The sequence below is a fragment of the Mchenga conophoros genome, linkage group LG22 (assembly GCF_057382185.1).
Source record: "Mchenga conophoros isolate Kocher_MC1m ecotype Shallow Benthic linkage group LG22, M_conophoros_male_GT1.1, whole genome shotgun sequence".
NCBI classification, from domain to species: domain Eukaryota; kingdom Metazoa; phylum Chordata; class Actinopteri; order Cichliformes; family Cichlidae; genus Mchenga; species Mchenga conophoros.
Genome location: NC_140546.1, coordinates 24883001 through 24896151, shown reverse-complemented (window position 1 = coordinate 24896151; position 13151 = coordinate 24883001). Strand labels below are relative to the sequence as shown.

General features: G+C 42.7%; 1 protein-coding gene across 4 annotated transcripts in view; it reads right to left on the bottom strand.

Moving 5' to 3' along the window:
• adgrb2 (adhesion G protein-coupled receptor B2) overlaps positions 1-13151 on the bottom strand; it is a 253991-nt gene that overhangs the window by 10794 nt on the left and 230046 nt on the right. For all 4 annotated transcript variants that reach the window (XM_085262313.1, XM_085262315.1, XM_085262314.1 and 1 more), the window contains 4 exons: positions 12749-12921; positions 11772-12488; positions 9435-9470; positions 7025-7138 (listed from right to left, as the gene is read on the bottom strand). In XM_085262313.1, coding sequence (XP_085118439.1) covers positions 7025-7138; positions 9435-9470; positions 11772-12488; positions 12749-12921 — 1040 coding nt within the window. The remainder of the gene's footprint in view (positions 1-7024; positions 7139-9434; positions 9471-11771; positions 12489-12748; positions 12922-13151) is intronic.

The following is a 13151-nucleotide window of genomic DNA, read 5'->3' as shown; positions in this document are numbered from 1 at the left end:
TAAATATCACTAAGACAGCACCCAAGTCTCACCTCACTTTAATGGAGAAGGCTAATGGAGTATCCTCCTAGACAGACTATGCACCAATATGCTTCCGTATGTAGCCTAACAGACAAGGATTTCATCGTGTAATTCTCACACATCCCTACAGCCATTTCAGGCTGAATTGCTACATGCTTTCATAATCGAAAATTTGCCGTTCCTGCTCTGATCTAGCATCAGTAAAAAAAGAAAATAAAATAAAAAACAAAGCAAGGCTTGTTTTCTCTCTGTCTCTGTCCCTCGCTTCTCCTTTTTCCTTCCCGCTGCGTTCTGCGTAAGTCCTCGCTGTCTATCAGGAGAGGGAAGCCAATCCACGCTTCATTTAATCAAGAACACAGCAGACGATGGGATGGAAATATAACCCATCTGAGAGCTAAAAAATACATCAGCCAAGTCATTATGCAGTGGAAGCGCTCTTTCTCACACTCACACACCCACCGTCCATCCCACACACAGCGAGGCACAACACTGCATCATTGGGCACTGCATGCAAATTTGTGTTATGACCTTCTGAACTCTGTGGAATGGATAGAAAATGACAGGCTAACTCCACAGTGACAGAGGCCAAGAAGCTGTTCTAAATCTAAACATTAGTGTAGACACTAATGCTAATACATACTGTGTTACACGCTCTCTGTCTTTTAGTAACCCCACTGACTCCATTTGTATCCTGCCTCGTTTGTGGAATGCACAATGAAACTACACTCCATCCATCTGCTAGCCATATGGCCCCAGTTAGAGCATCTACTGTACTTAAAACAGAGTAGGATTTGAATTTGTTTTCATCATTAGCATTAATGTGAAGGCCCACTTTCTGTCCACTTCAGCAGAGTGTAACACAAGTGTTATCACTGCAGATATCATTCTCATATGTGGGCAGATGACTTTGTAACTGTACAGAATAACCACTTGATTCCTGGTCAGTAACTGCTGTTCTTGGGTCAACAAAGCAAAATAACAGCTAACAATTTAAGACTAACTTGTACAACTCTCAAACCCCGTTCGCAGTTGCTATGTGTCTGCATTAAACAACGCATCAAAGAAGTAAGAGGAATACAATATACTGCCCTTAGTATTCACTCGTCAGCCTTTATATACATACAAATTTGAGTGGCATACAATTCTTAATCCATTGGGTTTAATATGATATCAGCTCAGAATAGCTTCAACTATTCTAGGAAGGCTTTCTTCAAGGTTTAGGCATTTTTTCTGGGAATTTTTGACACAAATGTTAGAGAGAAGTCCTGGCCTCCAGTCTCCACTCTAATTAATCCCAAAGGTTTTCTATCGGGTTTAGGTCACGACTCTCTGAGGGCCAGTCAAGTTCTTCTACACCAAACTCGCTTATCCATGTCTTTATAGACCTTTGTGCTCTCGTATGCAGTCATTTTGGAACACAAAGAGGCTATTCCCAAACTGTTCCCACAAAGTTGGGAGCACGAGATTGTCCAAAATGTCTTGGTATGCTGAACCTTTAAGAGTTCCTTTTCACTGGGACTGAAGCCCAACTCCTGAAAAACAACCCCACACCATACCAAACACCCCTTCCACCAAACTTTACACTTGGCACAGAGCAGTCAGACAAGTACCGTTCTCCTGACATCCACCAAACCCAGACCTGTCCATTGGATTATCAGATAGAGCATGATTCGCAACTCCATAGAATATTTTTTCACTGCTCTAGAGTCCTGTGGTGCCATCCTATGTGCTTTCTGATGCTTTGGACTGCGCTTGTTGATGCAAGGCTTGGATGCAGCTGCTTGGCCATGGAAACCTATTCCATGAAGCTCTCTGACTCTGCATCCACTCACCTGGCTCTGTGATTTAACCTGGCCTACCACTTCTTAGATGAGTTGCTAATCATTTCCATTTCCTTAGAGCAGGGGTCTCGAACTCCAGGCCTTGATGGCCGGTGTCCTGCAGGTGTTAGATGTGTCCTTGATCCAACACAGCAGATTTAAATGGCTAAGTTACCTCCTCAACATGTCTTGAAGTTCTACAGAAGGCCTGGTAATGAACTAATCATTTGATTCAGGTGTGTTTACCCAGGGTGAGATCTAAAACCTGCAGGACACCGGCCCTCGAGGCCTGGAGTTCGAGACCCTTGCCTTAGAGTAACCAATTTTTTCACAAATGCTTGTAGAAGCAGCCTGTATGCTTAGGTGCTTGACTTTACACTGTGGCCATGGAAGTGATTGGAACACTTATATTCAATAATTTGGATGGTTGAGTGAATACTTTTGGCAATATAGTGCATATGCTTGTGTTAGGCTGAAAAAGACATTAGGAGTGTTTCTGATGAGTTTTTCAATAGTATATGCAACACAGAGCCAAATTTAAATTTATTTTCAGACTGCGGGAGTATGTCTGCTAGCTTCAGAACGGATAGACAAGGTGATCTTCAGCATGGAGGTTAATGGGGACTCTTGCAGTTGTCTGTCTGGCTCCTACTTCTTTCCAGTCACATATTTCCTATCCTTTTCAGTCTATTAAGTAGAATGCTTATTCAGCCTCTGGACAGACATCTGGTAAATATAAGGATTACCAGATACCAGGTAGCACAGATTTAACAAGAATATGGCTGTATGAGATTGGAAGAAAAAGGAGAGACAAGAAAAGCAAAATCAGGAGTTTGAAGTGTGTTGATTCTATCTGTGAGGGTACATGTAATGCCTAAGACCACTGTAAGCCCACTGCACTTACATGGAAAATTGGATAAGATGTGAAAGCAAAAAAGAAATGTGTCCGTGTCTCTTTGTGTTTCTGATATCCACTCATCTCCCCAACACAGCCAACACAGAGCTCCTACCTGAAGAGAGCAAAATGAATCAGGTCTCTTCTGACCCCTTTTGCAATATTTTTCAGTGTTTCATCAGCACACATAAAAGTGCATAGCGTTTAGTCCTTTTTAGTGCATGAGTTTATGAACATAATATCATGGTTTATGAGGTGGTTATAAATCATTTTGGATGGGCTGTTGTCTTTACAGACTGGTTTATTATGTGGTTATGGTGTTTAGATCGTAAGATTTAACTCAGACACTGAAAATGGACACAATGGACGCACCTTTTTTTCACAACATAAAAACATTACAAAATCAGGATATTAAGAAAAAAAGTTCACTCATGAACATCCAGTCCTGTATCACACCACTATACAAGTCCTGGACATCCGTCCAGATAAAGTCGCTCCAGATTTTCAATATGAAACTGCAAAGGGCTTAATGAAGGAGGAGGAATTAGCATTCATTATCTGAACGCTGAGGCATGAGGGTGTACGCGACGATGCACAGAACTGTTACACCACACCATACCACTGGGAAGGGGGGTTCAGCATAATATTAAGGTTCATCAAATACAGATACTTCACAATGAGGAAGCACCGACAGGTGGAAAATGAGCAGCTACAGGTAGTATAGTTTGACACCGTTTGTTTTACTGTAATTACACATGATAAATTCTTGCAGACCTGCAGCTAGTACCATGGTTGCTAAGTTTAATTCCTCCTTTAATGCTAACAGATCTGCTGTTAACATTCTTGTATTTTCTCAAAAAGTGGTACAAAAGATTTGCACAAAAGTATGCATTTCATTCCTGCTCTCAGCTGTCAAGTTTTTAAGATTAATTTGTAATTAGCTGTTTAAACTAGTCAAGTAACCTTCACATTTACTATCTAAATTAAACTAGATAATTAACTTGCCAACTCCGTTAGCTCTTTTAAACTCCTGTCTTGGGTTGGAACATTTCAGGTTTTAAAAGGAGAATATTTATGGGCACTGAATGTGCACTTTATGAAAACCTACAAGCTACATGTCCCAGAAAAAGGCTGGGTGTGTAAAATCTTTAGCATCATTGTAATACAGGTATTCCTACTATTCTCACCATGATAATAATGAATGTGTAATTTGTTACATTTTATTTTTAATGCTTCTGCAGGTGCAACGCTTTATTACTATGACATACTCCAACAGAGTTCAGGTTCATAAACCTGGTTCATAAACCTGAACTCTTACGCCTTCAAGGACAGCTTGTTCAGTGTTTCTTTTTATTGTTTTAGGCAATGCTCAGATACAGTATATACCAAGCTATCTTCTGTAATACAGCGGACAAATGGAAGGTCATCCATTCGCACTACTTATCAACATGTAAAGAAATCCAAAGCCTGACTAACCCAGTCACAGCTGATAAACTGCAATTGAGCAATTATTCTGGGGGGAGGAATTCAACCAGCAGACGCTTCAATGTGAAATGCACAAATGACTGTATGAAAACACAGCTTCAGGACAAAAGGTGGCAAACTATGAGGTACAAACTGTAGCATGTAGGTACATTGCCTACTTTAGCAGCATTAGAGGGGCTTTACACCACAAGGTTTATGTTGTTTTAGCACGTCTTACTTTGACTTTCTTTGTAAACCAGGGATGCTCTGCGAACTAGAGATGGCTCAGTGTTGTGCCTCGGTGGAGGGGGAGGGGGGACCTGTTGTGGGCGAACACCAGCCATGGTAGTTAGAAGGGCAACAGGGGTATTTAGGGTTCTGTTTAAAGCACTGTTTTATGATAACATTATGTAGGCAACTGGACCGAGGGGTTGCGATGAACTGGCCGACCTCCTTCATCATTAAAAAGGTGAGACACTCAATAGAGCCTGTCCTTAAGTGACAAAGTCAATTGGCCATATGAAGTTAAAGGTGAATTTCAACTTCCACGGTACTTTGGGTGTCCACCCGTGAGGAGATACCCTCGCGAAATGCCATTTTGTTTGCAATTAAATCACTCATGTAGGATATGTGAAAATCACTGTCACTCTGTCACACGCTGTAGAAGGGAGGTTATTAAAGTAATTATGAAACGATTATATCATTACTCATGCAGTAATTGTCTCCTAAACACAGTTTATGTGCTCCAAACACAGGCAGTGCATCACAGTGATCTCAAAACATAAAACGGATAAACACACAAACAAGAAGGAACAAGTGGACACACACACACACAGAAACAAGTTATGGCCACATCCACACACAGAGAGGCATGCTGCTACACACGTAGGCTCTCTGATACGTGAGTGTATGAACGTGCACATCCGCTCGCACAGACTAGCACAAACCCCTCTCATCTCCATAATTACTGTATAGTCAGCATGTCCGTGTCTGGGGGTGACTCTCAAAGTGAGATGTTGACAATAGCAGAGCCGAATTCAAGCTGGGGCCTGTCAAAGACCTGACGCTGATAGCATTATCCGTGTAATTATTCGCAGTTAAGTGAACGGCCTACTTACTTTTAACATAATGGAATTGGAGGATTGAGCTGTACCGGTGCTGTCCTTTCACATCATAACTCGCGTGACGTCATTAACCAGGAGGAAATACGCGCGCCGATTTGACTTAATTATTTTAAACACGGGCCATCTATTACTCGTGGCTGCTCTCTCGCTTCTTTTAACGTTCCGGGCATAATCTCAAAGCACACCTGAGCTCCCTCTGAAGCACATTAGCATGCTACGGCGCAACTGTTGTTAAGAGCCGCAGACTTCTAATATATGGCTTGCTCTTTTGCGAGCGCCTGCCATTTTTCTTCTCCTCCATAAAGTAGTTGCTTGGCATGCGCGAACGTGGAGTCAGCCAGCGCTTCTGAAAATCTTGATCAAGACGCAGAGCAAATGAGGAGTGAAGTAAAAGGCCGCTGCTCTGGCAATGGGAAACTGCAACATGTTTCCCTCTGTGTGTGTGTGTCTTCACAGCATGGGGAATATGAGAGATGTCAGACTAGCCTCTGTTCCTCCTCTGGCGGTGTAAATTAGATGTGAAACCAGCATACCATCGATGCCAGGGGAAAGTACACCTATCAAGGTTGGCTAACTCATCATGGCTCCACGCACTAAAGCGCAGCAGATGAGTGGAATGCAGGCGTGTACGCGTGTGTTTAAATCTTAATGAAAGTAGCCCTCTGAAGGTCAGCGCGGAGCAAGCGGGGGACTCTTTGGTCTGCTGCTAATGATGTATTAATGATTCACGGAGGCGTCTTTGTCTCATGTGCATAGGTGCCCACCCAGGCACCCCCCATGGACACATACCTCGTGGCCTGTGCAGGCACACACACACATAGACACACACTTAAAAGAACATTTCCATACAGCACAAAGAAAATTAAACGGACACATTAGCCGGTTCGACACAAGCACAGACGAAACCATTTGTGCGTATGGACAGATGCTGTTGTTGTTTCTTTGTCTTTTATTTTCCCTTTCCTGTAATTAATTGTGGTGAGATAGTTTGGTAAGGAGTGACAAACAGTTTCACAGGTATTAAAACTGCAGCATTCGGATTTCATTAATCCGCTCTGATTGATTACCCCTCTGCTAAAAGCTCATGCGATCAACTCATTTGATAGGCTCTTAATAAGGCACCGAGCACAAGTGAAAATAAATGAGGTTCAGGCCAATTACATCAGGTACAAAAGTAATTTACAGTATGAAAGATGGAACAGAATGTGCCTCTAAAGAAATATTTATAAGGCAGTTAATGCTCAGTTCTTCGGGACTGTGATAATAAGTGTAACAATGAATTAATCAAGCGGCAATGAAAACACTGTATACAGTATTCACATTGCATTTAGATTTCCTTGTTAGCGCAAACAATGTTTTCACATTTCTAAGACAGCAATTTGCCATGAAAAAAGGAAACCATAATGAATACAGCTGCTTTCAAATCTACCTCATGTTTGTAAATGAGTGGGAGCTTTGCTCGGAATTTTTATGCCTATAATTGGCTGAAAGCTGCATTTACGAATAAATACAATGTCGCCACCACAGCGCTGATAATATTTAGTCATTGTTGACCACTTCCTTTGAAGCTAGTTATTGCGTCCCAGAAATGGCACGGAATGGGGGGTGTGGGGTGTGGGGGTTTAAGTATTGTATAGGATAGGAGGTGGAGGTGCACGGGTGCAGTGGGTTCCCATCCTGCCTCGGGGCAATGATCTTACCTTGAATGTGGACATGGCTGGGTCCCTGCTATACCTGTCTATGGTGTGGAACTTGGACGAGTGGTTGAGCTCATGGTACAGCTCAGAATGTCTTTTGCGAGTGTGCATCACTTTCTGGAAGGGAAGAAAGGAAGGGACAGCAGAAATGAAGCAAATAGAAACAAACCAAAAACAAAACAAAAAGAATGAAGGGAGGGAGAGCCGTGTAGGGACAGGCAGGGGGAATGAAAATGGGTAAAATGCTGAGGGACTGCAGTGATGCCAGCCATGAGAAGGGGGTTAGAGCGAGACACTGTCGATCGATTGCTGGCTCATGCTCATCCATTATCCACTTCCTCTGTCTTTAAGAATTTGGCAACTGTGAGTGCTGCAGAAGCGAGTCCTTTACATGAATATCTGGTGAAAATGAGTGACAAAAATGCCATTGTCACAGCCTGGTTCTTGCTAACTGGTGATCCTGTTAAATCAGGATTTCTTTTTTGTCAAACTCATTAAAAATCTAACAGATGGGCTAGAATTTAACTCTTACCCTCACTGAAATTATATTTGTCAAAAAACTGCCATCCCTGTGTTCCGAATGTGGCTGTCCCGAAGGGAGTTAAACCCGGATCTGTAATTCTCTGACAGCGAACTGCATTTGTCAGTGCCACTGCTCCGTGCTAATGGGCAGTGCTGGAGCTGCTCGGCGGTAGCTAATCGTCAAAGCAGCTTGTGAGGTTGAAAGTGACACAGGGGCAGGATGCCAGCACTCACACCCGCACACTTACTGGCCAGTTGGCGCTTAGCACTGGCTCCAATTACTTCAGAGTGGGTACTCTCATCTCTGCTCAGTTAGAAGGTGCTACTATCTCCTTGACTGACTACAGTTTTAGGTTTTCAAGAATCTCAAATGTAACATACAAAATAAAGAACAATCAACACCGGTGCATTATAGAAAAGGTTGGAAGTAAGGTTGCACAAACAGAGCTTAAGGGCAATTTTAAGCTAAGTTCTTCAATGGACCTAGGCTCGTCCAGCTAGGCCAGTTTGTCATTCTGTAAGATAAGCTACCATCTTGCTATGACTATACATACATTTAGGCTTAGTTAGGACCAGGGTTTATTCAAAATCTGCATTATACTGGTACAGTTACAGTTGGTACCTGCTAGACAGTAGCCCCTGCCTTCACACGACTTTTCCAAGTCCATTCTAAAGACTGGAGCCAACTTAGCACTAAAGACCAGGCTTAGTAAATACCAGTTGGAGCAACTGGTCCCACCATTTTATAGTGTCCGAAATAAAAGAGGGGATATACCAAATTGATCGCAATGTTTTCTTATTGAATGCTCTTTCTTTCAAGATATCCAGCTTGAAGTCAAATACTAAAGAGTATAAACTTAAGAGTATAAGGTATTACTTTTCCTGAAACACATAATTAGATTTCTAATTTGTTTAAGTATTCAGTATATTCGTAAAAAAGAAGTTCGCTTTTGACAGTCTAAAGGGATGAGCCAACTCTATCAATGGAGAAAAAAAAGCATGGTTGAAAATGGATTTACCTTTCATTAACTCATAGAAGTGTACACTTTGCTGTTTTAGAGGTTCTTCTATGTCTCTTTCTCAAAAATCAATAGTCAGTTGGTGTGAAAAGGGTTGCTTTCAAGGAGAGCCAGTTTCCTTGTTCATGCAGAAGCCACAGATGACTCCAGATAAATAGGCCAGATAAGTAAAATGATCAGCTGTAATCAGTGTTAGTAGCTTGTCCTCACTCATACCCTTTACGTTTAAATGTTATGTGTCCATGGCGGGAGGTGAATGTCCAGTCTCTGCATTGGCCAATACTCAAAGGAGTTCACAGGGAGGGCAGCAGTGTTACGAGATGGCTTGTATTTTATTGCATAGAGACTGGCGATTCACGGGACACTCGAGTCATTTTTAACACAAACATACTCACAGACACTGCCAAACCATCTCGTTCCAACAGATATAACCAGCAAACCAACTGCGGCCACATACGGTACGTGTCAACCCAGGACGGAATTACTAGTTTTTATCCAGACACAAGAAGCATTTTACTTTTGCTGTTTCTTCAACCAGGACCCCAAAAAAAGACATGACAAACTCATTGGATTTAACTGTGCATGTCGTTTGGAAGGTTTGGTTTCCAGATTCAAATAACACATCCGCTTGTTCATAAAGACAGACTGTAGGTAGGGACAGCTTGACTGGCCAATGTTGGAGAAACAGCATACTATTTAAGATAAGTCTGAAACAGGTCACTGATCTGAGAGCAAGGGAGACACAGGAGCGAGGGAAGGGGTTTAGCAATGCGTTGTTTTTTTTACTCCTCTAGGCGTTACTCAAGTCCTGGCAGAAGCACAAGAAAGCAGAGACAGGCTGATGACAGGGGGGATGAGGTCCGAGATCTTACCTCGAAGTCCAGTTCAGAGTACCGTACTCTTTTCCTCTGGAAGAGGAGGGGGGCAGGGGGAGAGAAGAAAGCATCAATGACCACCCCTCGACCACCACAGAATTCTCTTGATCTCAGTGTCTTTGTGGATCTTTCAGTGCCATTGTTCAGTAACAAAAGGACGGCTAATATTCACCGGCTGCCCAACATGATACAGACATTTATTTACAAATGTCATGGGAAAAAAAGGCAAATTGTTCAGCCTATTTCAATGTAATGAGATTAGTGGAGTGGAATAACCCAGAATTACAATGAAATATAATTTCTTGGCTCACATACCCTCAAATACAATCGCCTTGGTGTAAATCGTCTTCTCTGCTATTTTTGGAGAATTTGTTGAAGACATCCAGATTAAAAAAGCTGCCACAAACATGTGAGGGATGTGTTTCATCCTCTAATCTTGTTTGGACCCCACCGCTCTCATCTTAAGTGCTTCTTTAGCTATAGTGAGTGGCACACAAGCCGCCAATTTAACAGCTGCAGACATTTCCAACTCATCTGGCCCCGACATTGCACTGAATTACATTCCATCTCTGACTCCCTCTCTGGCTCTCACTGTCTGCCAGATTTGCATTTGGCAGGGAGAGGAGCTGCTCTCTACAGTTAGTTAAAAGCAGTATTCATTCTTTGATAGGGCAGAGTTGGTGATCTGATGCTACGGCGGCCAAGGTTTTTAAAACGGAGAGAAATGCAAACAGATAGAGAGGCAAGTTTCTCCCGGGATGTCCTATTGCCTTTGAGAATTCAACCATTCCCTCTTTTATTATCGCGGAATCCTTACCTTAAACAGAGATATTCCATGATTGAATTAGCTTTGCAATATGGCAGGCATGCAACATGCATATACGTGTGCAGTATATTGCATGTTTTGATGGAAACACACAGGAAGCAATAGCTAACTCACTCATACAAAAATCATATGGGATTCTGTCCTTCTACACTTTGCTGTTCAGATGGCACGGTGGTGCTGCGGTGTTGTTCGTTTGAACTTGCTGGTTTCGATAGCACGATTATTGGATAGTATGCTTAGTGAGTCATTTTCACACTCTGATATACATCACTTGGAGTTTAAACATACAAGCTTCTGAATCAACAGTACATTTGACACCCTAAGTACTTTTTCACAATCTTTCCACGACACGTCTTCCTGTTGCAATTGGAAAGTAAAACACGGATTTAATCCTCAGAGGCACTCTCTGACATCCATCTCCGAATCAAACATATCCTAACAGGGTGAAATTGTAGCAGTAAATTACATCCGGTTTCTCTTCAGTTTTTTTTTTCTTCTTTTTTCCATATTCATGAGTGGACTCGTTACTCATCTGACAGTGATTTTTTATGAGTCTTAATGACTCGTCCTTAAAGTCCTTTGCCCCGAGTGAAGTATTTTTACTTTTAGAGTGAAAATGTTGCATCCAATGTCTTTAATCAACCTTCAGCAGTCAGCAAGATGCCATTAAGGGAAGATCTAAAGTGTGTATTTGTGCATGTGACTATGTAAAGTATGTCAGTGAGTGTTTGCAAAAATTAAGGTGGGCTGAAAGACATTCACCAGGGAATTTTTTTTACTCTGATCCTGTCAGTCTTGGTCCATCTGCTGCAAAGCCCTGTACCATTAGGAAGTGGAGGGGGGTATCACACACATATTAAAATCACTCATACAGAGACACTAAACTATGAAGCTGTCTGTCATTATGAGAATAACTTATTTCAATGGTCATCCTCTCAAAGAGCAGCTATAAATACTACTCATCTGAAAATAGCAGCTGTTATAGCAGACTTATACTTAGGCACACAACTGTGTTATTATCACAGTGTACTGTTACTCTAGAAGATAGACAGCATGTATTAGAAACTCACGAAATTTGAACTAACACGTTTGAAGGCCGCACTTACGGAACTATGAGGCATGTGAATAGACATTTTTCTTCTTTACACGTGTTTGGTATTGATAGATTGATGATAACAGTTAGTTTAGAAATGAAGACCATCTAGTTGTTCCTAAAGTTAAGTGAAATGTCAGATAGATCAAGATGTCTTACTTTTCCTGGTGTAAATGAACTTGTTTTGAGAGGACGGTCGATGCAATGAGTGGATCTGAATTTTTCTTTTTTAAAAAAAAAAGATTCCACAGGCATTAATGACTGTGAATCCTTCCACTCCTCTTTATCAACCCACTTATAACTTTACTTACATTATCACAACCTGAATAGCTATCACTGTAAAATTCAGGGAGACAGTGGAAAAAAACTCAACCAGCGTTGCCTTTATTCCCTTTGTCCTCAACCTATCACCCACCTCCAGGGATCCTGCTGAGAGGCTGGTGTTGGCATTGGTGCTGCCCAGGTTGCGTGGCAGGGTCCTGGTTCTCTCCACTGTTGTTCCCCCTGTCAGAATCTGTCTGACTGAAGGTCTCTGGCCCGGCTTTAGCTGCAAAGAATTCCCATGGGAATGCATATGTCCTCCATGGGAGTGCACAAGACCACCCTGAGGCATCAAGTGGCCCTGCCCATGGGGCAATGTTTTGATCGTCCCAAAGGAGCGGTTGAGGTTCATGGTGATGTTCATGTCACCCACACTGGATGGCACAAAATCTGCCGGATAGGCCTCACTCTCTGCCGGGTGAAGGGTCAGAGGAGAGGGAGGTGGCGGGAAGGGAGGATCCTCCACTGCAATGTTGAGAGGCTTGTCCTCACCCCCCAGTCCCAGGCCTCCTCCTTGGGAGGAGGGTGTTGCAGGTTTGAAAGTGACTGTCCTGCGAGGTAAGACCATGTAGTCCCCCTCTCCTCCACCACCCCCCTCTCCTCCGTCTCCCCCACCCCCTCCGCTTCCAGCACTTCCGTCCTGGGAGGTGTTGGATGAAGCCGGAGGTCGAGCCCAGCCCAGGCCACTCTCGGTGCACAGGTAGATCGGAGCGCCGCCGCGTTGCTGTCCCTGTTGTCTCTGCTGGTCCACATTCACTTCCTTCTTTAGGGGGGTCTCACTCAGCTCATTGAGGCCTCCCAGAGGTGGAACCTTGCAGATAAAAAAAACAAACAAAAAAACCCCAATAAAATTGTTTTTTTGCAAGCAGAATTTTTTTTCGATAAACTATATTCTTTTTTATTTCTTTAGCAATCCCGCTTAACTTCATACGATGAGACACATTCCATCTCTTTTTGTCGTGTTCAACTTCAAAATTGTGTTCAAAATTTAATGTTAATATAATGTCCAGCAGGAAGTTGAAAAATGAATGAGCTAATCTGTTTGGAAGTTTAGAAACTTTAATTGTGTACCTGTACAATAAGGTTAGGAGGGGGGATGTTCCCTGGGAGAGTGCTGAAGTTGACCCCTACTCCGCCCTCCTGATGGGCTGCCAGCTTAGGATCGTCCTCATCATCCAGGGAGATGCGGGAAAGGGTCCCAGTGATAGTGGCTGGGTTACAGGTGTTCACCTCTTTGAAAATGACTGCAGTGAGACGAGGGAGGCATAAGGATTTGGAAAGAGACAGCAAAGAGAATGGAAGATAGGCAAGAGATACGCGAGAAGGAATTTGGATAGTTGGTGAAAGGAGAAATATAGTGAAGGTGAAAAGTTTACAGGTGGGTGTGAATAGAGAAGGTGGGCGGGGGGGGGGGGGGGCAATTGAGTTGAGGAATAGATGTTGAACGGAAGAGAATAAATATATTTAATTCCAA